This window comes from Elephas maximus, chromosome 1 (genome assembly GCF_024166365.1).
Source record: "Elephas maximus indicus isolate mEleMax1 chromosome 1, mEleMax1 primary haplotype, whole genome shotgun sequence".
In the NCBI taxonomy this organism is placed as follows: domain Eukaryota; kingdom Metazoa; phylum Chordata; class Mammalia; order Proboscidea; family Elephantidae; genus Elephas; species Elephas maximus.
This window is the reverse complement of record NC_064819.1, coordinates 895,403-920,827: the sequence shown is the minus strand read 5'-3', so window position 1 is coordinate 920,827 and position 25,425 is coordinate 895,403. Positions and strand designations below refer to the sequence as shown.

General features: G+C 37.9%; 2 protein-coding genes across 7 annotated transcripts in view; both read right to left on the bottom strand.

Moving 5' to 3' along the window:
* LOC126071864 (OX-2 membrane glycoprotein-like) overlaps positions 1-25,425 on the bottom strand; it is a 317,661-nt gene that overhangs the window by 172,859 nt on the left and 119,377 nt on the right. The window lies entirely within an intron of this gene.
* On the bottom strand, positions 60-23,457 carry CD200 (CD200 molecule). 6 transcript variants are annotated; one of them, XR_007516409.1, is made up of 7 exons: positions 23,050-23,457; positions 9,838-10,167; positions 8,574-8,873; positions 7,144-7,252; positions 4,074-4,168; positions 2,165-2,219; positions 60-440 (listed from the first exon to the last, which is right to left on the bottom strand). XR_007516409.1 is itself a non-coding variant. In XM_049876397.1 (6 exons), the coding sequence occupies exons 1-5, from the start codon at positions 23,141-23,143 to the stop codon at positions 4,081-4,083; spliced, it is 921 nt and encodes a 306-aa protein (XP_049732354.1). In that variant the 5' UTR covers positions 23,144-23,456; the 3' UTR covers positions 60-440; positions 4,039-4,080. The 6 variants fall into 6 exon arrangements, 5 of the variants coding, with proteins under 5 accessions (XP_049732354.1, XP_049732345.1, XP_049732379.1 ...); XM_049876397.1 differs by lacking the exon at positions 2,165-2,219 and having other exon boundaries at positions 4,039-4,168; positions 23,050-23,456; XM_049876388.1 differs by lacking the exon at positions 2,165-2,219 and having other exon boundaries at positions 23,050-23,456.

Genomic DNA, 25,425 nt, shown 5'->3' with positions numbered 1-25,425 from the left:
ACTCTACAGCGACGGAGAAGGAGTTAATGTTTACGCACATCCTTTCTTATCTTCAAAACGTTTTTCATCACTGTTTCTGGAACGGAGAAAGTTAAAGGAAATGGGGGGAGCGGAGGTAGGAGAAAGTGAAAGGACATGGGGCGGGGGTAGGGGGCGAGATGACTTACTTAAATAACTACATTAACACTTGCCATGGGAGCAGACACATAGGAAACAATTTTTGAAAAATGGAAAGGAGTTTTTTTATCCCATGCGTTTAATTTAAGCAATGGACACTTTAAAAAAAACAAATTTCCACTTATTATTTGCATCCAAACTGAAGTGATGTGTTCAGGCAATCAGCTCTGTAAGGTTCCCTCCTGGCATGATGTGACCCTTCTCCTTCAGCTAGGCAGCCATGGTGATTCTTCTTATTGTAGCAAGTTCCAGAGCTCTTGGCACTTTAAAAGAAGAGCAAACGGTTGAATAAAATGTCTGCGTGCTGAAAGCCTTTTCTGTTTTACAACCTCCACCCTCTGACAAGGTGCAGGGCCACCTTTTTCCTAAGGGCCCGTGGCGCCTTCATGCGCCACAGCATGGCATGTGGTCAAGGGTGTTTTACAACCTACACCCTCTGACAAGGTCCCTACCCAGATGGAAAACGCAACAGAAATTAGAGGTTTTCATTTCCCAGAGTAATTTTTCCTTTCAAGACCTTTACATTGCTTTGATATGTGTTAGATTGATGACAACCACAAGCATTACGCTCACATTCGTTTTAGACATGGCAACTCAAGTGTAGGAAAGTCACACATTTAAGCAATAGAAAAATTAGTCTAAAAGGATTAGAAGAATAGGACCTCATGCAAATGGTTCCAAAGGCGTGGAAGCAGCCTGTGTGGCTTCATATATACCACTCCATCCCTGAATAGCTGTGTGACCTTGGGCAAGTAGGTGAATTGTCATGCTGAAAGCACAGAGGAAACAATGGAGCAATTATAGTACCAAACCCATAATCTCGGCAAGGTAATATTTGTAAATACTGGCACACAGTAAACTCTCAGGAGCTCTGACTTACTATTTGTAATTTAGGCTATAAAAGTGCTATATATATTGAACAAGTAATCCATGGTTCCTTTTAAAAATTATTTAGACAGTGGATTCCTCCTCTTAACCACTCCTGTTTTCTTGGGATACTCTCTGAGGTTCACTTTTGTTTCTGGACTATCTTATCTACAAGTTAATTAAATTTACTGCTTTAACTCAGGCCTCAGAAACTTTTTTCAAAGACAATACCGGTAACTCAGGAAAGAAAGAACCTTTCATCAGCAAAGCTTTTCCTTCTCCTCATTCAACCACTTTCTCAGAGAGTGCCAATATCTATATAATAGGATTAGCCCCATGAGAAAAGGAAGAAATGGAGGGCTGTAAATAAAATAATGACCGAGCTAATAAAAACAACAACAAAGTAGAAACATGAAATAGATATGTTGAAAGGACTCATGGAGTGCCAAACAGGACATTGGAGCTGCCCCAGAGGGTTTCCAAGGAGCTGATATTAAAAAAAAAAAAACATAAGTATTGTCCTTATATTTTGGGAGAAAATAGCAAAAAATAAATAAATAAATACAGCCTAATGGAAGATAGGATAGGAGAAAAAAAGTATACTAAAATTAAATATGAAAATTAAAAATTAAATGGAAGAAAATAAAAGTCCTGTTATATCAGTAATTATGATATATACAAATAGGTTAAAAACACAAATCAAAAGATATAGAGACTCAAGATAAGGAATAGTGAACAAAAGTGGAAAAAATTCATGGTGCTTGAATATTGTTTTGAAATTCATTGAAAAAGAAAAAAATGAGCCTACATCATTTAAATAATACTTTGCAAAAAAGGAAAACACGACTTTTAAAGTTCTTGGACAGATTTAAAGGAGTACACAGAGGTACTTTATAACCTTAAACTTATTTACTGCTACCAATTTTGAGCAAAAGAAGCAAACTGTAAACTCAAAAAAATAAGGGCAGAAATCAGTAAAAAAGAACATCAATTAAAAATATAAATATTTTCCCTAGAGATTAAATGAACATATGCCAAGATTTACAGTGACTCTACAGGACAGAATAGAACTGTCCCATAGCGTTTAGAAGGAGCGGCTGGTGGATTCGAACTGCCAAACCTTTGGTTAGCATCCATAGCTCGCTGTAGCTCTCAACCACTGCGCCACCAGGGCTCTGATTAGGAAAAATAGAAAATAAAAATAAACACAATATGGAATGAAAGGTGAGAAATAATAGTGACATAACTGATAGTAAAAATGATAAATACCTGGTAAATAGTAAAAATCACAAAACAATATGATTTAATTTGAGAAGTAAAAATATGAAGCTAATATAAGAGGGTAAGTTATTGCCCTATGTATTTTATAGATCCTCCTGGCTTAATTTTTCTTTTTACTGGAATACTTCTTCCAAAAATGTTTTAAAGGAGGGTAATAAATTTTCTGAGGCTCATATGTTTGAGAATATATCTTTGAAAACTTATGCAATATAGACACATTTCTGATAGTGACAAAATTGTTATATAATTTTTTAAATTGAATATACAACAACTTTGAAAACAACTAAAACTAAAAAGGCTGTCCCTGCAAAAAAGCCAGAGACCCAGGTGGTTGTTAAGAAATGGAAATCTCTATGTTATAATGTTCCAGAAAAAAGAAATAGACATTTACTAAATTCTTTCTTTGACGTTTGAGTTACCCTCATTTCAAAGCTAGGAAATACGGTGCAAGAAAATGAAGTCACGTCCTGTTTTACTGATGAATAAAACTTATAATTATAAAACTCCCAAAATGCAAGGATGGTTTCACACCAGAGAATCTGTAAATGTAACTTATCGTATTAGCACAATACGGTGGATAATAGCCTGGCTATCTCCACAGGTGCAGAAAAATTCTGAAGTTTGACAACCAATTTACGATAAAATCAAAGAAACATAGTAATAATAAAACACTTCTTAAACCTGATATAAAACTAAATAGCTAAAAGCCACAATGAGCACCATACTTAAATTTGGAAATAGTCTTTAAGTTCAGAAACAGACCAAAGATAACTGTTATCACTGCTATTATTTAACATAAAACAGAGGCATCCCAAGATGTGTGCTTGTGTATATCCCAGATACATCAATTTAGAATAATAAAAAAAAGAAGACGAGAACCTCTATCAGATGTTATCACATAACAAAAGATGATAGCAATAAAACTGCCTGTGATCATGAAGAAACAAAAAATTAAACAATGAAGCAAAGCTGGCTGAGAGAGGTAAAAACAGACCTCCTCTCTGAGAAAAGAACAGATTGTTTAGCAGCTGATGTTTGTAGCTCATTTATGATGAAAAATAAAGCTACATATCAACCCTACATTGTATACAAAGGACTAAAGACTTATTAAATATAAAAATATGAAGCTAATAAATATGAAAGGACACCTTTGTGAACTTAAAGTGGATGAAGACTTCTTAGCAAGACCCCCAAACTCAAACTCTTAGGTGAAAAATCAGTAGATTTAACAACATTAAAGGATTAACTATTTCATTCATTTAATGATACAACTGAGAAATTTAATAGAGTGATGTCGAATAGGGAGAATAAATCAATATACAGTACGTAAGGGATCTAGGATATGAAGAATTTAGAGCAAATATAGACAACCAACTGGGTATCACTTGAGAATGTGTAAACAAGAACGTCACGGAAAAGGAAACCTGAGTGGCTAACAAGTATAGAAAGACATGCTCCTACTTATTAATAATCAGGAAAAAAAATGCAAAGTAAAGCAGCCATTCAATAGATGGTGACGGTGGTGGGATCCTGAATCAGCCTGTGGAGGGTGAATAGAAACTTTCAGAGACATGAATACTACATAACTTCATCTGAACCCACTAGTTCATAAAATTGGATTATACAGTTAAACAAACCTTTGCATCCACTTATTTCTAAAATGATTGTTGCTGCTACCAAAAGCATACTTTGATTTGGAAGCTTAAAACGTACATTTGAAACGTGCAGTGACTGCAAAAATCAAGCACCTGCTCATCACATGTGTGTGGGAGGCAAGCCATCGCCCACTGTCTCCAAGTGCAGCCGTCTCAGCTCTGGTGTGGGATGAAGTGTCTCCTTTGACCTAGGGAGGTAGCAAGATGGTTTATACAACCCAGATACTCCCTCTAATGGCACTGTAAGAGTATGCTATGAATAAAAAATGACAAGATTCAGATTCAACCTCTCTTAACAGGATTTTACAAGAATATCTTTTCAAAGACATAACCGTTAACCATTTGCCACCGAGTCCATTCCTACTCACGTCGGCCCCATGTGTTTCAGGGTAGAACTGCGCTCCATAGGGCTGTCACCGGCTGTGATCTTTCAGAAGCAAATTATGAGGCCTTACTTCCTAGGCACCTCTGGGTGGATTGGAGCCACCAACATTTTGGTTAGTAGTTGAGCATTTCATCACTTGTGCCATCCAGGGACTCCACTTCAAAGGCACAGTTCAGTATAAAAATACCCCAGTTACAGAACTTGCGTATTATCTCCACTCTAATAGTAAGAGTCATAAATTATGATTTCTCCTTCCTGAGAGCATACCAGCTCTGCTCCCCAGTTGACAGCTCCAGGTCTCTGGAATGTCAAAGGGACATCTCAAAATTAACATGTTCAAAATTGAAGTCCAGATCTTTCCTCCAAAGATTTTTATTCCTTGAATCTTTCACATATTTGTAAAAACTTCCTTCCACCAATGGCAAAAAGCTTGAGATCATCAGGATAACTCTTCTCTTTCTCCCTTTTCCACGTCTAATCTGTCAGCAGTTCTTGTCTTCCTAATATCCCTAATCCCTCCACGCCATTGCCACCACACCAGCCCAGACGACAGTCAACTCCCATCTTGACTCCTGTGATGTCCTCTTTAAAAATCTCCTTCCTCTCAGTCTGGACCCCTGAGAAACGCTGTCCTTATTCCAGCTAGAGAGACCTTTTTAAAGCATAAATTAGAGCCTTAACTCCCCCGTTTCAAACACTTCCATGGGTTGACATTGAAGATAGAAAAAAAGCCAAATGCTTCCAGACCTCTGAGCCTTACCAGTTCTGGCCCCCTCTGCCGTTTCCAAATAATTCTTCCAGCCACAGTGGGCTTTTCTTTTTATTTTTGTAACACACGAATTCTTTTCTTCCTGGAACAATCTTTGGCGAGAATTTCACTCACACCTTATTTTCTCGCTCAGTTCCCAGCATAAATATCACATTCAGCCTCATCATAGCTCGGTCAGGTAGACTTATCTCAAGTTTCCATCTCAGGCCTTTTTCCTCATTCAGTGGACCACATCCCACAGGTGTCGAGGTCTCTTAGCAAAATCTGTGCTCACCAAAGAATCTCAAACTCAATTAGCCATAAGCATCAATGATTACTAACAGCCTCAAGTCTCACACAGGGTATCATTCTAACAAGATTAAATAAAGACTACAGTTATCACCAAGCAAATGGAAAAGAGTTTTCCATGGCAGAGAGATTTAACAGAGCCCTTTTTGGATTTTATATATCTATGTATATGTATGTATTATTTATATTAATATACGCTTATTGTGATGGTTAATGTTATGAGTCAACTTGGCTAGGCCATAATTCTCTGAGATTGGCAGACAGTGTATCACCTCCCATTTTGTGATATGATGTGAGCAGCCAGTCAGTTGGAAGAGGCGTTTCCTTGGGGATGTGGCCTCCATTCAAGATATAGAAATGAATGTTCTGGCAAAACTCTCTGTCTCTTGATCCTGCATTCCTCTTGTCATCCTCTGACCTCTTGCTCTTGGGATGTGAGAAGCCCTCAGCTGGCTGCCTGACAGGCAGATTTTGGGTTCATTAGCCCCTGGAACCACGTGAGTGAAAAGAAGTTTCCAGCCTGTCGCCTGACCCACAGATTTGGAACTTGCCAGCCTTTGCAATTGTGTGAGCCATTTTCTTGAAAGAAATCTGCTATATATATTTATATCAGGTAGTCCCCAACTTATGAAGTATTCAAGTTATGATATACTGTGCTTATGACCATCTGTTTTTACAGTGAAAAGATTAGCGGAAGGTTTTTCTAAACTAAATCAGGGGCTTTGGTTGCTTAAAAACATGGACTCAAATGCTGATTGCTTTGTTCCAGTCGACAGACAGACTTGGGAAGCAGTGAGATGTTACTGAAAAATATATGAAAATAAAAGAAAGAACAGAAAAGGACCATACAAAAAACTCTCACTAATTTTCTGACTAGAAACACCACCCCCATTACCAAGGATAATCTACATGGTCCAGAACCTTGCACAAGTGGAGTTATTATTGCAGCTGACAAAATGCCAGTGTTGTTCAACTCTTCTTCATCAACAGAGTAAATTTTTATGATTTGTGTATTTTTAAATGTAGTTACAGATGTGTTAAAATATATCTGTAAGTTTATATTTAAAATTTTCAATCCTCAAAGACAAAGATCAGGTTTATAAAGATAATGATAATAAAAGGTGACAATAATGAAAACTAAGAAAAAAAAAAGCTTTTGGCTCACATTGGAAACAATTTACAATGGAGTTGCTGGAATGAAACCCCATCCTAAGTCAGGAACAACCTGTATATGCTTCACTAGCTTTGCTTCTCTACAGAACTCAGCCTAAGACACTTATGAATACATATATTTGTATTTTAAGCTAGCCCTGTTTTACCTATCTTCTCAGTCATAAACCAAAAAAACCTGTTGCCACTGAGTCAATTCCTTCTGACTCATAGCGACCATATAGGACAGGGTAGAACTGCCCCATAGAGTTTCCAAGGAGTGCCTGGTGGATTTGAACTGCCAACCTTTTTGTTAGGAGCCATAGCACTTAACCACTATACCACCAGGATTTCCTTCTCAGTTATAACCCCCCCCCAAAAAAAAAACCCAGTGCTGTCGAGTTGATTCCGACTCATAGCAACCCTATAGGACAGAGTAGAACTGCCCCATAGAGTTTCCAAGGAGCGCCTGGCGGATTTGAACTGCCGACCCTTTGGTTAGCAGCTGTAGCACTTAACCACCACGCCACCAGGGTTTTTCTCAGCCATAGGCAGGTAGTAATACAACTTACTTTTTCTTTCTTGGAACAGTATAGAGAATGACGATAAGTGCAATAGTACTTAGAGAAGACATGAGTGCCAGAACTATAGATTTCGAAATATATGAAGACCAGGAAATACCTGAAAAACACAAACCAGAACATACTGTTTCTGACTATACATCTTACATGCACACTGTACTGACATTTTTGCACCTTGAACCTGAAATGCTCTTTCGATTTACCTCTACTTTGTTGATATTCACCCTACTCCAGTATGACCTCATTAACACAGCAAAAGAGCAACCCTATATCCAAACAGGATCACATCCACAGTTACAAGGGCTAGGAATTCAACACAGAATTTTGTGAGACACAATTCAAACCTTAATAGTTGGCATATTCCAATCTCGTGATTTGGGGAAATTTACTAGGAAAAAGGAACTAATGGATTTCTGTTTCAAGAGACATAACAAACACATTTATCTCTACTCCTTCCTGAGACGCCATTAAAATTATGGTAACAACACAGATAAAAAGGATTAAATGCAAAGCAACAGACAGAAGAGTGACCTTCAGGGGATAAGACAGTGAACAAACCTAACAAAGAGGAAAAATGGATAGAGGACTGGCCAATGGAATACAGGATGAAAGAAACTGCCACCTCACGGATGCGAAGAGCAGAATATACCTGCAGAGAGAGCAAGGAGGAGCCTGGAGAGGCCCAGGATTCTGAGAGCAAAAAGGGTGAGGTGGGGGGAATGAGTCACAGAACGCATGTGTCAGTTGAAAGCACCCATTTCCATACCCGAAAGCAGAATGTTGGACAGCGAGTGAGTATTCTCCTGCAATATTTGAAGAGGTGATAGCCAAGAATTCACCCAAAGTAATGAAAGGCATTGATGATCCCATAGATTAAGAAGCTCAGCTCAGGGAACTCTAACCAGAATTAATACAAAGAGCACAACAACTAGGCCCACTGTAATAAAACCACTGAAAAACAAAGGCAAAGAGAAAAGCTGCAAAGCAGCCTAGGAGAAGATACGTTTCTTTCAAAGGGGGAAATATTTCTTCAGAGGGAGAGACACATTTCTTTCAAAGGAGCAACAGTAAAACTGAGATGTGTTTTCACATCTCTCAGTGGAAACTCCACGGTGAGTAAGGGAGAGAGTAATGAGCTTAACCTTCACTGACTGTTGTAAATGAGCTTAATCTTCAGTGATTGTGGCAGAAATTCAGTCGAAAGTCTGTAAAGGAAATGGATTCAAAATGTGCCACGTAAGAGACTCTGCAGGAAACAGGACCAGGGTAAGGAGCTTCTTTCTCATTTGAATTATCGAACCACGTATGTGTACAATTTTGATTTGTATTTTGTTTAAATGGTTGTTTTACCCAAACGCTCTGGGAATGAATTTTGAAGAAGGTTAAGTATTTCTCCTTGTTGACCTATCACTTGTACTTACATTCTTGTTTAAGTGAAAGAGGGATAATCTTCTCTTCCTGCCTTAGGGGATGATCCATGCGCACAATCACATTTTGTTGTCCGAGGGACCACACAGCCTCCAGAGAGATGTTGTCCATTTTAGTGACTGTTATTGTGCCATTTGGGTTCTGAGCACGGTATTCCTTGGATGGATGCATCAGGACTTGCGAGGGGGAAAGAGATATCTGAGGAGCAGGCTTTCCCATAGCTGAGTAAATAACTGTAAGGAAACCTTCAGAGTCGGGATTGGACTGGAGTACAGCTCTTAATTCTGACACAGCTGAAGAAAAAAAAAAAAAAGAGAAACAAAATTAAATGTAAAAATGTGTCATGACAGATTTCCATGGTGTTAAAGACTGGTTCTCCCGAAAATTTTTATAGGAAGCCAAAGTATTGAAAATATATCCCTCTTAGATACCTCTCTTCACATTTTACAAAACCTCACAATTCCATCTCCGATACCTACTGACAGGCCCTCTAGTATTAGAGGAACAATTGGTTTCTCAACTTTTATTCAATCTTAAAATTACATCATCTAACCCCCCAGTACTTTAAATTTGTGGGAACATAATAAGGAAATACATATTATATTTTGTTAATTTGAAGGCTAAAAATACAAAACCAAACCCACTGCGGTGGAGTTCATTCCAACTCACAGTGACTCTTTAGGACAGCGTAGAACTGTCCCATAGGGCTCCCAAGGCTGTAATCTTTACAAAAGCAGACTACCACGTCTTTATTCCACAGAGTGGCTGGCTGGAGGGTTCAAACCACCAACGTTTGAACCACCAGCCTTTCAGTTAGCAGCCCAGGGATTTAACCATTGCCTCCAGGCTCCTTAATTTAAAGGTTGGAGGTCCTTATTCTCTTAGAGTCTTCACCTCTCCTCTTTCTCCTTTAGTGTCTCTTTTTCTTTTCTGCTCTTTCCCCAACTCTGCAGTGAGAAAATCCTGAATCTCTATGAATTTTACCCACTGATTAAAGCCAGTGTGATGTAATATAAGGAAGTTACAAAAGAGGACAAAGACCTAAATTTTGCCTAGTCCTACACTATGTGACAATAGGCAAGTCATAGAACCATCTCTGGCTTCCGTTCTTTCTTTGATACAGTGAAGAATTTGGCCCATATGACCGCTATTGGTCTTTCCGCCTCTCAAGTTCTTTCTCCAGACCTCATTCTTAAAAGACTACATCCCCATGGTTAGTCTCTCAGCAATTTGCCCCTCCAGAAAACACTTATATACTTAGAATATTAAGGCAGATTTGTCTTTCACGGCTGCCAAGTGGAAACACATTAAATAAACAACTGTAGCAGGCTTCGTCTTCCAATGTCACTTCATGGATAGTGATGAACGAGGAATTGGGCTCAATGTGCAGCCGATCTAGGTACGGTGGAAGAATATTTGTCCCGAGTCTACTGCTGTAAGTGGCAATATTTTGTGCTAAAGAGCCTTGGATCTTCTGCCAAGTAATTTGCAGAACATTTTCTGAAGTGGTCAAATTGCAGAACATAGTCACGTTTTTTCCCAATACAGCTGTCACATTATGTCTGTGCTTTAATCTGTAAACAGAATCTGGAAAAAAAAAACAGCTCATATTAAGTAAGAGAAATGTGCTTTCACAGTACTTTGAGCTTACTCATATTGTTTCTCTTTCTGGGTTAAAATTATCATTTACTTGCTTTTCTTCCCCACTAGAAAATGAAGTACTCTATATTCATTGCCACTGAATATTTAGCTTTTGAAAATGTTTATGGTATACACCAACTAATCAAGAAATATTTATTGAATGCATAAATTGAAACAAATTAATCGACATAAGACTATTATTGTTAGTAAAAAAAAATGCTCTTTAGTTAGTAGATTACAATTAAGAATATCATTAACTGATATAAACTAAGGAGTTGGTGATTATGGTCATGGTAGTAGGATAAATATAGGACACAAGAATTTAAAGATAAGAGCCAAGAATCATCCTGAGATCTCCTTCGAAAGGACTGATTTCCTCAAATGTCTAGGATAAGTGCCGTAAGGCTGGCGATGGCTTTGATACAGAGTGAGTGACTCACATATTTCAGAAGGCCACAACTTCTTAGTTGTTTGAGAAAAAAATTGTTAACAATTTTTCTTGATACCACATGGCAATGAAAAATGACCTCTGATTAGGTTACCTTCTAATAAGAATATAAAGTGAAATTCAAAATTTGTTCATTAAGTGTGTGTTTGTGTATACCTATATTCATTTATTCAAACTGTCACAATACACAAAACATAATTGAACAAAAATTAAAATTAAAACATATATTAAAAAATTTCCTTTCTAGATAGAGCAGTTTGCAGGAGGTCAACAATTCCACTAATAACAGCTAGAAAAGCTGACTGATCATATAACCATTTATTTAAAGGCATCAGAGAACTGCAAAACCAAAGACAACCAGAGGGAATGAAATTTAAGAGATGAGGGAGTCTTCAGAGGTGAGCTGAGGGTTGGCAGGCATATCTGGGGTTATTTGTCAATTCTCCATATGAGTTTTTTGGGCAGACAGTCAGTCTCTAAAATTTCATCTAGGTCATGTAAGCCCACACCTTGGGCTCAGAATATTTTCTGATAAGGAGGCTCGGAATTGGGCCTCTCTCTCCCTTCCAGTTGGTTCTTCTTGTTAGGGAAGCCTTCCTCCCTGTTCTGAGCTCAAAGTAACTTTCTCTGTCTCTTACACACAGGAGGCACCATATGTCACATGGCCAGCCCTACCATCTCCATGACCACAATAACACAGTAACATCAAAGAATGTACCCCATGGGGAACTGACCCCTTGATGTTTTATCATTAATCAGAAAATGCAGGATTGTAAAATTAATCTTGTAGCCTAGAGGGGAAGGAATATTCTTTTTAGATACACTGTGTGCACCTGAACAAAAGATGCCCACGTGGTAATATGGTGGCCAGGTCAGGTCATCTGAGCAAAGAGCCCTTCCTCTTACCCCTCCTTTGTCTTTCTCTTGCAGTTCAGCACATATACCCCTCCAGTTTATACTGTAAAACCTCCAGGTCCAAGGACCCCTTTATTTTCTTGCCCATGACGTATCAAGGGGTATGTGTGGAAGTGACCAAAAACTCTCACCCTTGTATGAAAGATTTTGGAAGACTCTAGCTCTTGATAAACCCTACTGCATTTATCATCATGATTATTGTAAGCCATGAAAGTCTGTGACCATGTCAGTGAGTAGTGTGATTATTCATTCTGATCCAAAGAGCCCTGCACTGTCTGGTTTATTTCACTCGGTACATTACAGGATTAAATGTTGAAATTTAAGGGCGAGATAAATCAGCAAAGATTTTTAAAGTCCTGAAGGGCTTAAGTGACTCAAGTGATGAAATGGAGAACTTTGTGGCACTTCAGATATGTCTACTTTCCCCCTCAAGGCATTAGCATTAGCTGAATTGCAAAACTTCACAGGGTGGGATAAATCAAATCCTGAGAAAAACAGAGGAATTTTGCCAGTCTCAACCTTCTTAGAAGATAAAAACCACTGTGATAGGGGGCCAAGTTACATAAAAGTTCTGGAAGAAGGGTGAAATCACAATGAAAAGCTGCTTGCACTTTTTTTCCTGGGGATGCTTGCTGATATCAGCACAGTTCAAGGTAAAAATTCAAGTTTTGCCTTCAGGAGAAAACTGTTGCTGGACAATAGAGAAATGAACAGAGTTTCGGGTGATTGCTTGGGCGAGAGTAACAAAATCAAGAACTTTTGAAAGCCCAGAGAGCTGGTCTCCCTCAAGACATTTACTAAATTCTGAGGCTGTAGCAGAGTGAGAGATGAAAGAACTAAGTCAAATCTCTATAAAGCTCAGAAGAAACCACAAGTCGTTTAGTGCTGACATGCAATTGACAGCTACAGAGGGTCAGTTAGAAAATATTTTGAATGAAAATACAACATATCAAAACATGTAATATGCAGCTAAAGAAGTGAATTAAAAGAAATATGTAACCTTAAATCCATACACAAGAAGAAAAAAAAAAGGCAGAAAATCGATGATCAAAACTTCCATATCAAGATGCCAGTAAAAGAGCAAGAAATCAAAAGTATAGAAAGTAAAAAAAAGAAAAGTAACAAAAATCAGAGCACAAATTATCAAAATAGAAGGCAAAAACAACACGAAAGTGTATTCTTTTACAGGAGGCGGGGCCGAGATGGCAGAGTAGCCAGATGTTTCTTGTGCTCCCACTTATATCAAATGCCAAAAAAAAAAAAGGGTGAATCGATAACATATGACAATCTAGGAGCCCTAAACATCAAAGGCAAAGTTGAGGAATCAGACTGAGTGGCAGGGGTAGGGAGAGATGGTTCAGAAGCAGCAAGGAGTTGCCAGACCTAATCTGGCAGGAACTGACACCCTGCAGGCCAGATCCACTCATGTGAGTGTGGTGAGGCAAGCAGTGGTGTTTGGGACTCATCTTCAACATTGGGAAAGATTGAGCAACCGAGAGTCCACTCACGCCTCCAGAATCAGTGAAAAGCAGTGCTCAGTGGGCAAAAGAAAGTACATGCATCTAACCTACCACACAGATCAAAAAATACCCCTTTGGAAAAAACCTGTCTCCCATTTACCTGCCCCCTTCTCCCTCTGTACTGGGTTTAAGTTGGTTTTGGAGGTTGCTGCATGTCCTGGGCCAGAAATCGGACCTGCCACACACTCTGAGCCATTTGCCCAGCCTTGAAGATGTAACAAATTAACTAACAGGAAAAAATAATCCGCTGGCTCCCCTTAGCCAGGAACTCTGGGCAGGCACAGGTCCCTTGCTTAGGCACAGGCAGGAGTGGTCCATCGACTTTGAATGCCTTTCACCCCTGCAGAGATCTGTGTGGGCCCATTTCAACAGCTGTGGCAAGTTTATGATATTTGACACCGCTCTGCCATTAAGCGGGTCCTCACCTACCCACATCAGGGGACTGAAGACTGGCAGCTCCACCCTAGCTACCTAGCCACCCAAGACAGAGGTCCAAGAATAGGCAGTGACTCCTAGTCCTCACAGCCAACAGTATTGGGTGCCCATACTCTGGCTGCAAAACCCACCCACCTATGTGCTCTAGGGAAGAGGGACACACTTTCCTCCCAGACACTCAGCACCAGGTATCAGCCCCCTGCATTGTTCAGCAGCACATGACCCCCTACTGTAGCCAGACCCTTGTACCTACACCAATCACCCCTGCCCCTCTAGGACTGTAGGTGAGAGCCTGCTCCACACACTTGTGACTGAATACCTGGACACCTGTGCTGAATCTGTACAAGAAAAGTGAACAGACTCCTGAGCTCACATACCTAGTAACAGCTCTAACCACCTGGTGACAGGATGTCACAGCTTCAAAGATACCAATAATCAAACTAGGTCACACAAGCAGCCTATTTGGGCATATTAAAGCAAGACAAAACAAGATGCCAGGACACAGTAAGCAAACATAAAATAAATAAAAACAATAACTTATTGATGGCTCAGAGACAACAGTCAATATCAAATCACATAAAAAGGCAGACCATGATGACTTTAGCAAACTTCTAAAACAAAGAATCAAGAAAACTTTCTGGATGAAGAGAACTTCCTGGAATTACCAGAGGTAGAATACAAAAGATTAATATGCAGAACTCTTCAAGAGATCAGGAAGGAAATCAGGCAAAAGCAGAGCAAGTCAAGGAATGCACAGACAAAGCAATAGAGAAACTTAAGAGGATAAGAGAAGAGCATAATGACAAATTTAATAGGCTGCAAGACTCCATAGAGAGACAGCAAAGAGAAATCCAGAAGTTAACAATAAAATTTCAGAATTAGACAAACTCAATAGAAAGTCATAGGAGAAGATTTGAGACAATGGAAACCAGAATTAGTGAGACTGAAGATAAAGCCCTTGACACCATCATACCTGAGGAAAAATCAGATAAAAGAATTCTTTAAAAATGAAGAAACCCTAAGAATCACGTGGAACTTTTTCAAGAAGACTAACCTATCAGTTGTTGGAGTACTAGAATGGGGGGGGGGGTAACAGAAAATACAGAGAGAATTGTTGAAGATTTGTTGGCAGAAAACTTCCCTGATATTGTGAAAGATGAGAAGATATCTCTCCAAAATGCTCATAGAACTCATACAAAATAGGCCCCAAAAGAAAGTCACCAAGACATATTATAATCGAACTTGCTGAACCAAAGATACACAGAGAATTTTAAGAGCAGCTAGGGATAAATAAAAAGCTTTCTACAAAGGAGAGTTGATAAGACTAAGCTCTGACAACTCAGCAGAAACCATGCAGGCAAAAAGGCAATGGGATGACATATACAAAGCCTTGAAGGACAAAAATTGCCAGCCAAGTATTATATGTCCACAAAAACTGTCTCTCAAATATGATGGTGAAATTAGGAAATTTCCAGATAAACAAAAATTTAGGGAATTTGCAAGAGCCAAACCAAATTTACAAGAAATACTAAAGGGAGTCCTCCGGTTAGAAAATCAATAACATCAGATAACAACCCAAGACCAGAACACAGGACAGATTAAACAGATAACAGCTCAGATAGGGAAATCCCAAAAATAAATCTAAGCTAAAACACTCAAAACAGGGAAACAGAGACATCATTATGTAAACTATGACAAAATTAAATAAAAAAAGAGGGACTAAAAAATGTAGCCATAGATCTTTCATATGGAGAGGAAGTCAAATCTATATAAAGAAATAAAAGATTAGTTTAAACTTAAGAAAATAGGGGTAAATATTAAGGTAGCCACAAAGGAAACTAATGATCCTACACATCAAAATAAAGAACAAGAAAAACGTAAAAAAAAGACTCAGCAAATACAAAATCAATAACAATGAAAAAGATAAAAAGCAAATACATAAAGAAAAGTGACTGAGCACAGAAAATGAACTGGAACAAAACAACTATCAACAACACACAAAAAAAAGACACCAAATGACAGCACTAAACTCATTAAAAAAAAAAAAAAATTTTTTTTTTTTTTTTTTTTACCTATCAATAATTAACCTGAATGTAAATGGACTAAATGCACCAATAAAGAGACAGAGTGGCAGAATGGATTAAAAAAAAAAAAAATCCATCTATATGCCTTAGACTTAAAGACACAAACAAACTAAAACTCAAAGGATGGAAAAAAATATATCAATCAAACAACAATTAAAAAAGAGCGAGAATAGAAATACTAATTTCTGACAAAATAGACTTCAAAGTAAAACCCACCACAAAGGATAAGGAAGGACACTGATTAAAAGGTCAATACACCAGGAGGACATAACCATATTAAATATTTACACACCACACAACAGGGCTCCATAATACATAAAACAAATTCTAACAGCATTGAAAAGAGAGAGAGAGACAGCTCCACAATAATAGTAGGAGACTTCAACACACCATTTTTGGGGAAGGACAGAGCATCCAGAAAGAAGCTCAATAAAGACATGGAAAATCTAAATGCCACAATCAACCAACCTGACCTCATAGACATATACAAAACAATCCACCCAACGGCAGCCAAGTATAGCTTCTTTTCCAATGCCCATAGAACATTCTCCAGAATGCACCACGTATTAGCCACAAAGCAAGACTTAAGAGAATCCAAAACACTGAAATATTACAAAGCATCTTTTCTGACCATAAAACCATAAAAGTAGAAACCAATAATGGAAAAAGCAAGGAAAAAAATCAAACACATAGAAACCGAACAACACCTTGCTCAGAAACTACTGGGTTATAGAAGAAATTAAGGACAGAATAAAGAAATTCACAGAATCAAATGAAAATAAAAACTTATCCTACAAGACCCTTTGGGACATAGCAAAAGCAGTGCTCAGAGGTCAATTTATAGGAATAAATATATACATCCAAAAACAAGAAATGGCCAAAATCAAAACATTAACTCTACAACTCGAACAAATAGAAAGAGAACAGCAAAAGAAGCCCACAGGCATCAGAAGAAAGCAAATAATAAAAATTAGAGCAGAATTAAATGAAATTGAGAATAGAAAAACAATTGAAAGTGTTAGCAAGACCAAAAAATGGTTCTATGAAAAGATCAACAAAATTGATAAACCATTGGCCAAACTGACAAAAGAAAAACAGGAGAGGAAACAAATAACCCAAATAAGAAATGAGATGGGTGATATCACAACAGACCTAAATGAGATTAAAAGAATCAGAATACTACAAAAAATTGTACTCTAACAAATTTGAAAACCTAGAGGAAATGGACAAATTTCTAGAAACTCACAACCTACCTAAACTAACACAAATATTGGTTTATCAGTTGTATCAAATGTACCACACACATGGAATACAAGATGTACAAAATAGGAGAAATAGTGTGCAGGATGGGGGTTATATGAGAAATCTCTGTATTTTATGCACAATTTCTTTGTAAGCCAAAATCTACTTTAAAATGTAAAATCTATTTTTTAAAAAATGACATTTACAATTGTGCCAAAAATTAAATACTTTGGATAAAATGAATAAAATACGTGCAGGGTCTATATGCAAAAAATGATGAAATTCTGATGAAAAGAAATCAAAGAAGGTCTAGATAAAAGGAGGGATATTCTATGTTCATGGATTGGAAGACTCAATATAGTTAGGATGCCATTTCTGCCCAACTTGATCTATAGATTCAAGGCCATCCAAATCAAAATCCAGCTAGCTATCTTATAGATATCAACAAACTGAATCAAAAGTTTATATGGAAAAGATCCAGAATAGCCAACACAATCCTTAAAAAGAAGAACAAAGTTGGAGGGATGATCCTGCCCCACTTCAAGACTTACCATAAAGCAACAGTAAAGCAGAAATACAGTAAAGTGCAAGATAGTATGATATGGGCAGAATAATAGGCGTATAGATTAATGGAACAGAATAGAGAGCCCAGAGATAGATCCACACACATAGAGTCAACTGATCTTTGACAAAGGTGCAAAGCAATTCAGTGGAGAAAGTATAAATAAGTAAATAAATAAAATGAGAAGACAAGCCACAGACTGGGATAAAAATATTTGCAAATCACATATCTAATATATTACTTGTACCCAAAATGTACAAAGAATTCTTAAAGCTCAACAATAAGAAAACCAAAACCCAACTTCAAAATGGGCAAAAGTCCTGAACAAGTACTTCACCAAAGAATATATAACCCACTGCCGTCGAGTCGATTCCAACTCGTAATATATATCTATATAAAGACTATATAGAGATGGCAAATAAAAATATGAAAAGATGCTCGAATTATTTTTCTTTAGGAAATTACAGATTAAAACAGCCATGAGATATCAACTCACACCTATTGGAATGGCTAAAATCCAAAAGAAAAAATGAGAATACCAAATGGTGATAGGGACCCAGAGCAACAAAAATTCTTATTTACTATTAAAAAAAAAAAATTACTATTAGTGGGAATAAAATATGGTACGGTCATTTATGCAGAAAGTGTGGTAGTTTCCTACAAAACTAAACTTAGACTTATCATACAATCCTACAAACATACAGTTGTGCTCCTAGGTATTTATCCAAATGAGTTGAAAACTTACATCTACACAAAAACCTGCACACGAAGGTTTATAGCAGCTTTATTCATAATTGCTAAAACTGGAAGGAGCCAAGATAGCCTACAATAGATGAATTGATAAACTAACTGTGGTGCATCCATACAATGGAATATTATTCAGTGATAAATATAAATAAACCATCAAGCCACAAAAAGACACGAATGAACCTTATGTGTATATTACTTGGTGAAAGAAGCCAGTCTGAAAAGGTAATGACTATGTAATTCCGATTATATGACATTCTGAAAATGGTGAAAAGATCACTGGCTGCCAGGGCTTTGGGGGTGGGAAAGACTGTTTGAATAGGTGAAGCAAGGGTAATTTTTAGGGCACTATTTTTTTTATGGATCCCTGGTGGTGCAGTGATTAAAGCACTCATCTGCTAACCAAAAGGTCAGCAGTCTGAACCTACCAGCAGCTCCATAGGAGAAAGATGTGGCAGTCTGCTTTCATAAAGATTTACAGCCTTGGAAACTCTATGGGGCTGTTCTACTCTGAGCCATAGGTTTGCTATGAGTTTGGAATTGACTCAAGGGCAATGGGTTTTGGTTTGGTATTCTTTTTAACACGGGAATGATGGATACATGACAATATTCATAGAACTTCACAGCACAAAGAGTGAACCATAATGTATGCAATTTTAACTATATATATGTATATACATATATATTTGTTGTTGTTAGGTGCCATCGAGTCGGTTCCAACTCATAGCGACCCTATGCACAACAGAACGAAACACTGCCTGGTCCTGAACCATCCTTACAATTGTTGTTATGCTTGAGCTCACTGTTGCAGCCACTGTGTCAATCCACCTCATTGAGGATCTTCCTCTTTTCCGCTGACCCTCTACTCTGCCAAGCATGATATCCTTCTCCAGGGATTGATCCCTCCTGACAACATGTCCAAAGTGTGTAAGATGCAGCCTCGCCATCCTTGCTTCTAAGGAGCATTCTGGTTGTACTTCTTCCAAGACAGATTTGTTCGTTCTTTTGGTATATTCATGGTATATTCAATATTCTTCACCAACACCACAATTCAAAGGCGTCATTTCTTCTTCGGTCTTCCTTATTCATTGTCCAGCTTTCACATGCCTATGATGTGATTGAAAATACCATGGCTTGGGTCAGGCACACCTTAGTCTTCAGGGTGATATCTTTGCTCTTCAACACTTTGAAGAGGTCCTTTGCAGCAGATTTGCCCAGTGCAATGCATCTTTTGATTTCTTGACTGCTGCTTCCATGGCTGTTGATTGTGGATCCAAGTAAAATGAAATCCTTGACAACTTCAATCTTTTCTCCATTTATCATGATGTTGCTCATTGGTCCAGTTGTGAGGATTTTGGTTTTCTTTATGTTGAGGTGTAATCCATACTGAAGGCTTTGGCCTTTGATCTTCATTAGTAAGTGCTTCAAGTCCCCTTCACTTTCACAGCAAGGTTGTATCATCTGCATAACGCAGGTTGTTAATGAGTCTTTCTCCAATCTTGATGCCCCATTCTTCTTCATATAGTCCAGCTTCTCATATTATTTGTTCAGCATACAGATTAAATAGGTATGGTGCAAGAACACAACCCTGATGCACACCTTTCCTGACTTTAAACCAATCAGCATCCCCTTGTTCTATCCAAACAATTATATATATATATATCATTTAGGAGGTCAGAGAATCCCAGGAATGACTGTAGATGGTGACAAGAGAATTTAACTGCGTTACGAATATATGAAACAACCTCAGCAAAGGAGGTATTGGGAAAAGCTACTGACGTAAGTAATTTTGAAAATGAGTAGAGTCTGTAAGACTAAAGGCAAAAGGAATTGTACATCAACACTGTACTCTAGCTGATAATGTTATTTTTCATGGGGATACAGATTAATAGTCCTGATACTGCTATACATGTATACAACCATACATAACCATACCCATTGCTGTTGAGTCAATTCCGACTCATAGGGACTCTATAGGACAGAGTAGAACTGCTCCATAAAGTTTCCAAGGAGTGCCTGGTGTATTCAAACTGCTGACCTTTTGGTTAGCAGCCATAGCACTTGACCAGGGTTTCCACATGTATACTAGAAGTGAACAATTAAGTAAATGAAAGGCAGATGGTAGGTGCCAGGTTTCTCACTGTTGGAGTGGGCGGCTACAGATAAGCAATAGGAGAGACTAAGATGATACATATTGTAATGGGTTAGAGATGCAGATATAATTATGAGCTCATGTTTAGCATACTAATACATCAGATGGTTGCACATAGAAATAATTACAGATATTTGAATATATTGTATATGCACAGGTGAGTATACGTACATATATTTCCTTGGTATGTAAGCGAGAGGGCATAGAAGCAATGAGACCCTGGTAGCAACAAGCACATTTAGTGCCCACATCTTTATTTCTAATACCATTCTCCAGTAAAGGAACTAGGGCTCCGTACTAAAATAGCTGATCCTAGGACTGGGGCAAGAAATATACAGATGAGCCTGGAGCATCTTGTTGTAGATGTAGAATATAAGGAGGAAGTGCTCAAAAACACAAAACCAAAAGACCCTACATTGACGAGGGTGTGTCAAAGGAATGGAGGAGCAACTGAAAGAGTTCCCGATAGGCAAAGCTAGAAAATTTTGAGAAACAAAATAAAATGGTATTGGATTTAAAGTGTAAAATTATAAAGTATAAGAAAAGTATGAAGTTACAAAGCATAAAGTAAATATTTATTAGGCTGTGGGTTTTTTTACTGATATCAATAAATGAACAAATAAATAAGTTGGGGAGAAGAACCTTCCTTGCATTAGAATTCCCAATAATTGTGCAGACACACTACCATCAAGTAGGGAGTGAATAAATCCTCACTCCCTAAGTGTGAACTATGCACAGTGACTTCCTTCCAGTGAGTCCAGTGTAGAAAGGGAGGTAAAAGAGGAATGTTACAGTGGGAAAACCTGACAAACGACCTCAGCTAGGTGGTCGAGGGCAATATCTACAGTTATAAATCACGTTGATAGTATGTGCCCTTGATACAACAGCATGAAAATGGCACTTTACCTCTGTGGTCGTCCTTCCCCAAACCCATAACCCCAGTCTAGTCATGAGAAAATACTACAAATGACATGAGACAAATTCCAATAGAGAGGCATCCTAGAAAATGCTTGACAAGTACTCCTCTAAAGTGTCGAGGTCATCAAAAAAAAAAAAAAAAAAGGGAAGTCTGAGAAACTGTCACAGCCAAGGGAGTCTAAGGAGATGTGGCGAATAAATGTCATGTGATGCCTGGGTGGGATCCTGGAACAGAAAAAGGACATTAGGCACGAATTAAGGAAATATGAGTAAATGACAGCATTTAATTAATAGTAATGTACTGATACTGGTTCATTAATTCTAATGAATGCAGCATACTAATCCAAGACATTAACAGTAGGAAAACTGGGTGAGGAGGTATATGCAAATATATATTAATATTTAGATATTAATTAATATTTAAAATATATTATATTGATATTTCTGTAAATCTAAAACCATTCTAAAAGTAAACTTTATTTTTTAAGGAAATCAATTGCATTTCTATATATCTCCAATAAACAAGTAGAAAATCAATATTTTAACATACCATTTCTATATATCTCCAATAAACAAGTAGAAAATCAATATTTTAACATACCATTTACCAAAAAAAAAAAAATAGTGCACCAAAAAAAAGAAGAAAAAAAACCAGTTGCCATTGAGTTGATTCTGACTCATAACGACCCTACAGGACAGAAAAGAACTGCCCCATAGAGTTTCCAAGAAGCGATTGGTGGATTTGAACTGCTCACCTTTGGGTTAGCAGACGAGCTCTTAACCACTGTGCCACTGGGCCTCCACCCTCGTGCACACGCTTCCAAATAAAAGTAAAGAAATATCTGGGAATAAAATCTATTGAAAAAGGTGCAAGTCCTCGCTACTAAAATCTATAAACTAGACTTCAATAAATGGAATGATATCACCATAGTGATAGATATGAAAAAATATAAACATATCAATTCTCTCCAAGCTAATTTTCAGATCCAGTGCAAACTTAATTAAAATTCAAGCAGGTTTTTTTTTTTTTTTAATTTTTGGAAATTGACAAGCTGGTTCTAAATTTTATATAGAAATTCAAAAGTTAAAATAAAAATATACATAAACAAAGCAATGAACTAAAGACTTATCACCCAGATATAAAGTTAAAGTAATATAATGTGATATTGATTAACAAATAGGAAAATAGATAAATACAACAGAATAGAGAGTCAGAAACAGACCCACACATATATAGCCATCTGACACGTATGACAAATGGAATAAATACCTTAAAGCATTAGGAAAGGACGATTTTACAATAAATAATGCTGGATCAGTTGGGTACCCAAATAGAAAAAGTATGTATTGACGCCAATCTAAGAGACAACAACAACCTGAGACAAGAGACAAAAACAGAAACAGATGCAAGTTTCTTTAACCACCAAGAAGAGTCTCAAGCAAGCCAAACTTAAAATTAAAAGGAAAATACATGCAGGGATAGATTCATAAGAAATACTGCAGAAAAAAAAAAAAAAAAGATTTGCAAGGACTTTCATTTGCCTCCAGCTGGTATGTGGCTTCCAGCTCAGGCCGCTGGGGTATACTGTAGAAGCAATGCTGATTATCTTTCTTTCGTTCTCTGTTTTATATTAAAAGCAGTTTAAATTAAACTGCTTGCTAAATGCATACAACTTGGAGTGCTGCACGCTTGGCGCATAGAGCCAAACGCAATGCAGAAGTAAGTAGATTATGACTGGGAATCTATTTGGCATAGATTTCAACATTAGCGTTATGCATCTGAGAGAAAAAATAAAAGAACTTACCTAATCCTTGCACCCAGGTGAAAAGCATGAGGAGCTGGAGAATAAGATGGAGTGAAAGGCCCATGGAACTTGGTGACAAAATCTTCACCAACATTTGGAGTATTTCTTTTTCTAACTGAACTTCTCACAGAACTTCCCGCCTATATCTGTTACTCATTAACACTAAGTATACTAAAACTTTCTTCCTTATTATAAAACAGGTGTTAGCTGTACCACTAAATTGCTTAAACATTTGCCGGCTTCTCTGTCTGCCCAACCTCTAATTTGGTTTTGGTATTTAGGTCTATGAAGATATTTGTCATTAACATAGCTATCTCTTGTTCTACAGCTATCCCATGATTCATACAAAGGCTCTGAGAAGTTACCAGCTGGCTTGCAAAAAAAGGAACTAGTTCTTCTTCTGGGTGTGTTACCACCAATCCTTTCTGTCTATGCATATCTGTGCATATGATCGTCATCAGACTAGTTTATCCACAGTCAGAATAAGTGAAAAGACTGCTCGCCAGGAATATATGCTAAGTTTCTAAAAAATATTTTTCGTCATCTAAATCATAATAAATCACTCCCCCAAACAACTGGAGTAGGAAATTAAAGCTGACTTTCCTGAAAAATAATCAGTTTCAAATCAAATACTATTTACATATTAAAATAGAAAGAAACAGACATAGATCCATGCCTGCATCCTATAAACCCCTCTGCCCAATACTACTTTAAATACAGAGAAAGCATTCCTTGCCTGGTATAATTGATTGACTTTTTCCTCCTTTTCTCCCCCAATCTGGCTGCCTGCCTAAAACAAAATCAAAACCAAACACAGTGCCGTCGAGTCAATTCCGACTCATCGCGACCCTATAGGACAGAGTAGAACTGTCCCATAGAGTTTCCAAGGAGCGCCTGGTGGATTCGAACTGCCCACCCTTTGGTTAGCAGCCATAGCACTTAACCATTATGCCACCAGGGTTTCCACCTGCTTACTAGCATCATAATATCAGCTTCCCCAGAATACCTTCTTCCTGCTGGAAGCCTAAAATGCTGTGCTCGTTCACCATCAGTCCACAGCACACTTTCACTCAATCTATTTGAAAGGGAAGATTTTTTTCCCCCTCTACTCTTCTTATTGCTGTTTTAATGAGTACTGATTAAAGGGCTATACTTTCTACCTTACAGGTTAGAAGTGATCCTTATCTAGAACCTTCTAGAGCTACACTTAATTAGACAAATAGACCAGGAATGGGAGACTGAAGCCAGGGCTAGGACTTGGGGCAAATACCATCCTCAAAGAAGTGCACCTGGTTGTGGTTGCTCTAGAGTGAGATCAGTAGCTGGCTTTCAACCCTCACACACATGCATATACCTTCCCCCCACCCCAAACATATATACAGAATAATGTACACACAGAGAACACACTCACTTAATGTTCCAGGTAATGGACCTTTCCTTTCGTGTCACTCATAAATCCCCTATAAGAAATGATATTTCACTTTCATAACTTCTCCCCCAGGATCTGTCCAAGAGGAAGCAAAGGCCTCCTTAGCCATGGGTGGTCAGACATCCCCGACAATATTCATCTCTTTCCTACTGCTCTAGGTGTTGAAGCTCTTTCTTCTTCTTCCCTGCTTAAGGATCAACCTTCCCTCCATCTAAATTTCAGACCCTAAGCCCACCCTCTAAGCACAATATCTGTTTGAGAGCTGTTGCCTTGGTTAATGAGGGAGAGCAAAGGCAGTTCCAAAAAGGAAAAGTAACCAATGCTATGAATCCATCACCTCGGGTGTTGGGAGCCAATACCAATATAGAGGGAGGGCTCATTGTGAATAAAGTGGTTTTAAGAAAAGATGCCCAGCAGCATCTCACTTCTGAGTCATTGATTAGCACTGCTGCTGTGTTGGGGGAGGGGTGGGCATGAGATTCTATTGAGGGGAAAACCTAACCCTGACTCTTTGCTTGGGAGTAAGGAAGTTCTGACCACAAGTGTTATGGCTTTAAAGATTGACTAGAATCCCAGCAAAATGCCCTAATGGAAACCATGTCTAAAGAATTAAGGGAAGTGTGAAAATGATGTTCCATCAGATGGAGAAGATACATAGAGAGATAGAAGTCATAAAAAGGAACGAATAGAAATTCTGGAGTTAAAAATATAATAATTCAAACGAAAATTTCATTAGAGGGTCTCAACAACACATTTGAGTGGACAGAAGAATCTTCTAACTTACAGTTAAGTCAATTGAGATTTTCCAGTGAGAAGAACTGAAAGAAAAAAGAGTAAGGAAAAATGAATAGAATCTCATAGACCTGTGGTACACCATCAAACATACCAACACACACAAGGGAAAACCCAGAAGGAGAGATGAGAAAGGGGTACAAAGAACATATGAA

Excerpts from the sequence above, each read along its gene's own strand:
- CD200 (XM_049876408.1), bottom strand. The coding sequence starts at position 23,143 with ATGTTGGTGAAGATTTTGTCACCAAGTTCCATGGGCCTTTCACTCCAT. Across the intron at positions 8,874-9,837 it reads AATCTGCCTTAATATTCTAA|CTGTGTCAGAATTAAGAGCT; the intron begins GTATATAAGTGT and ends TTTTTTCTTCAG. Across the intron at positions 4,169-7,143 it reads ACTGTTCCAAGAAAGAAAAA|GTCAAAGGAGACACTTCATC; the intron begins GTAAGTTGTATT and ends CTACCTCCCTAG.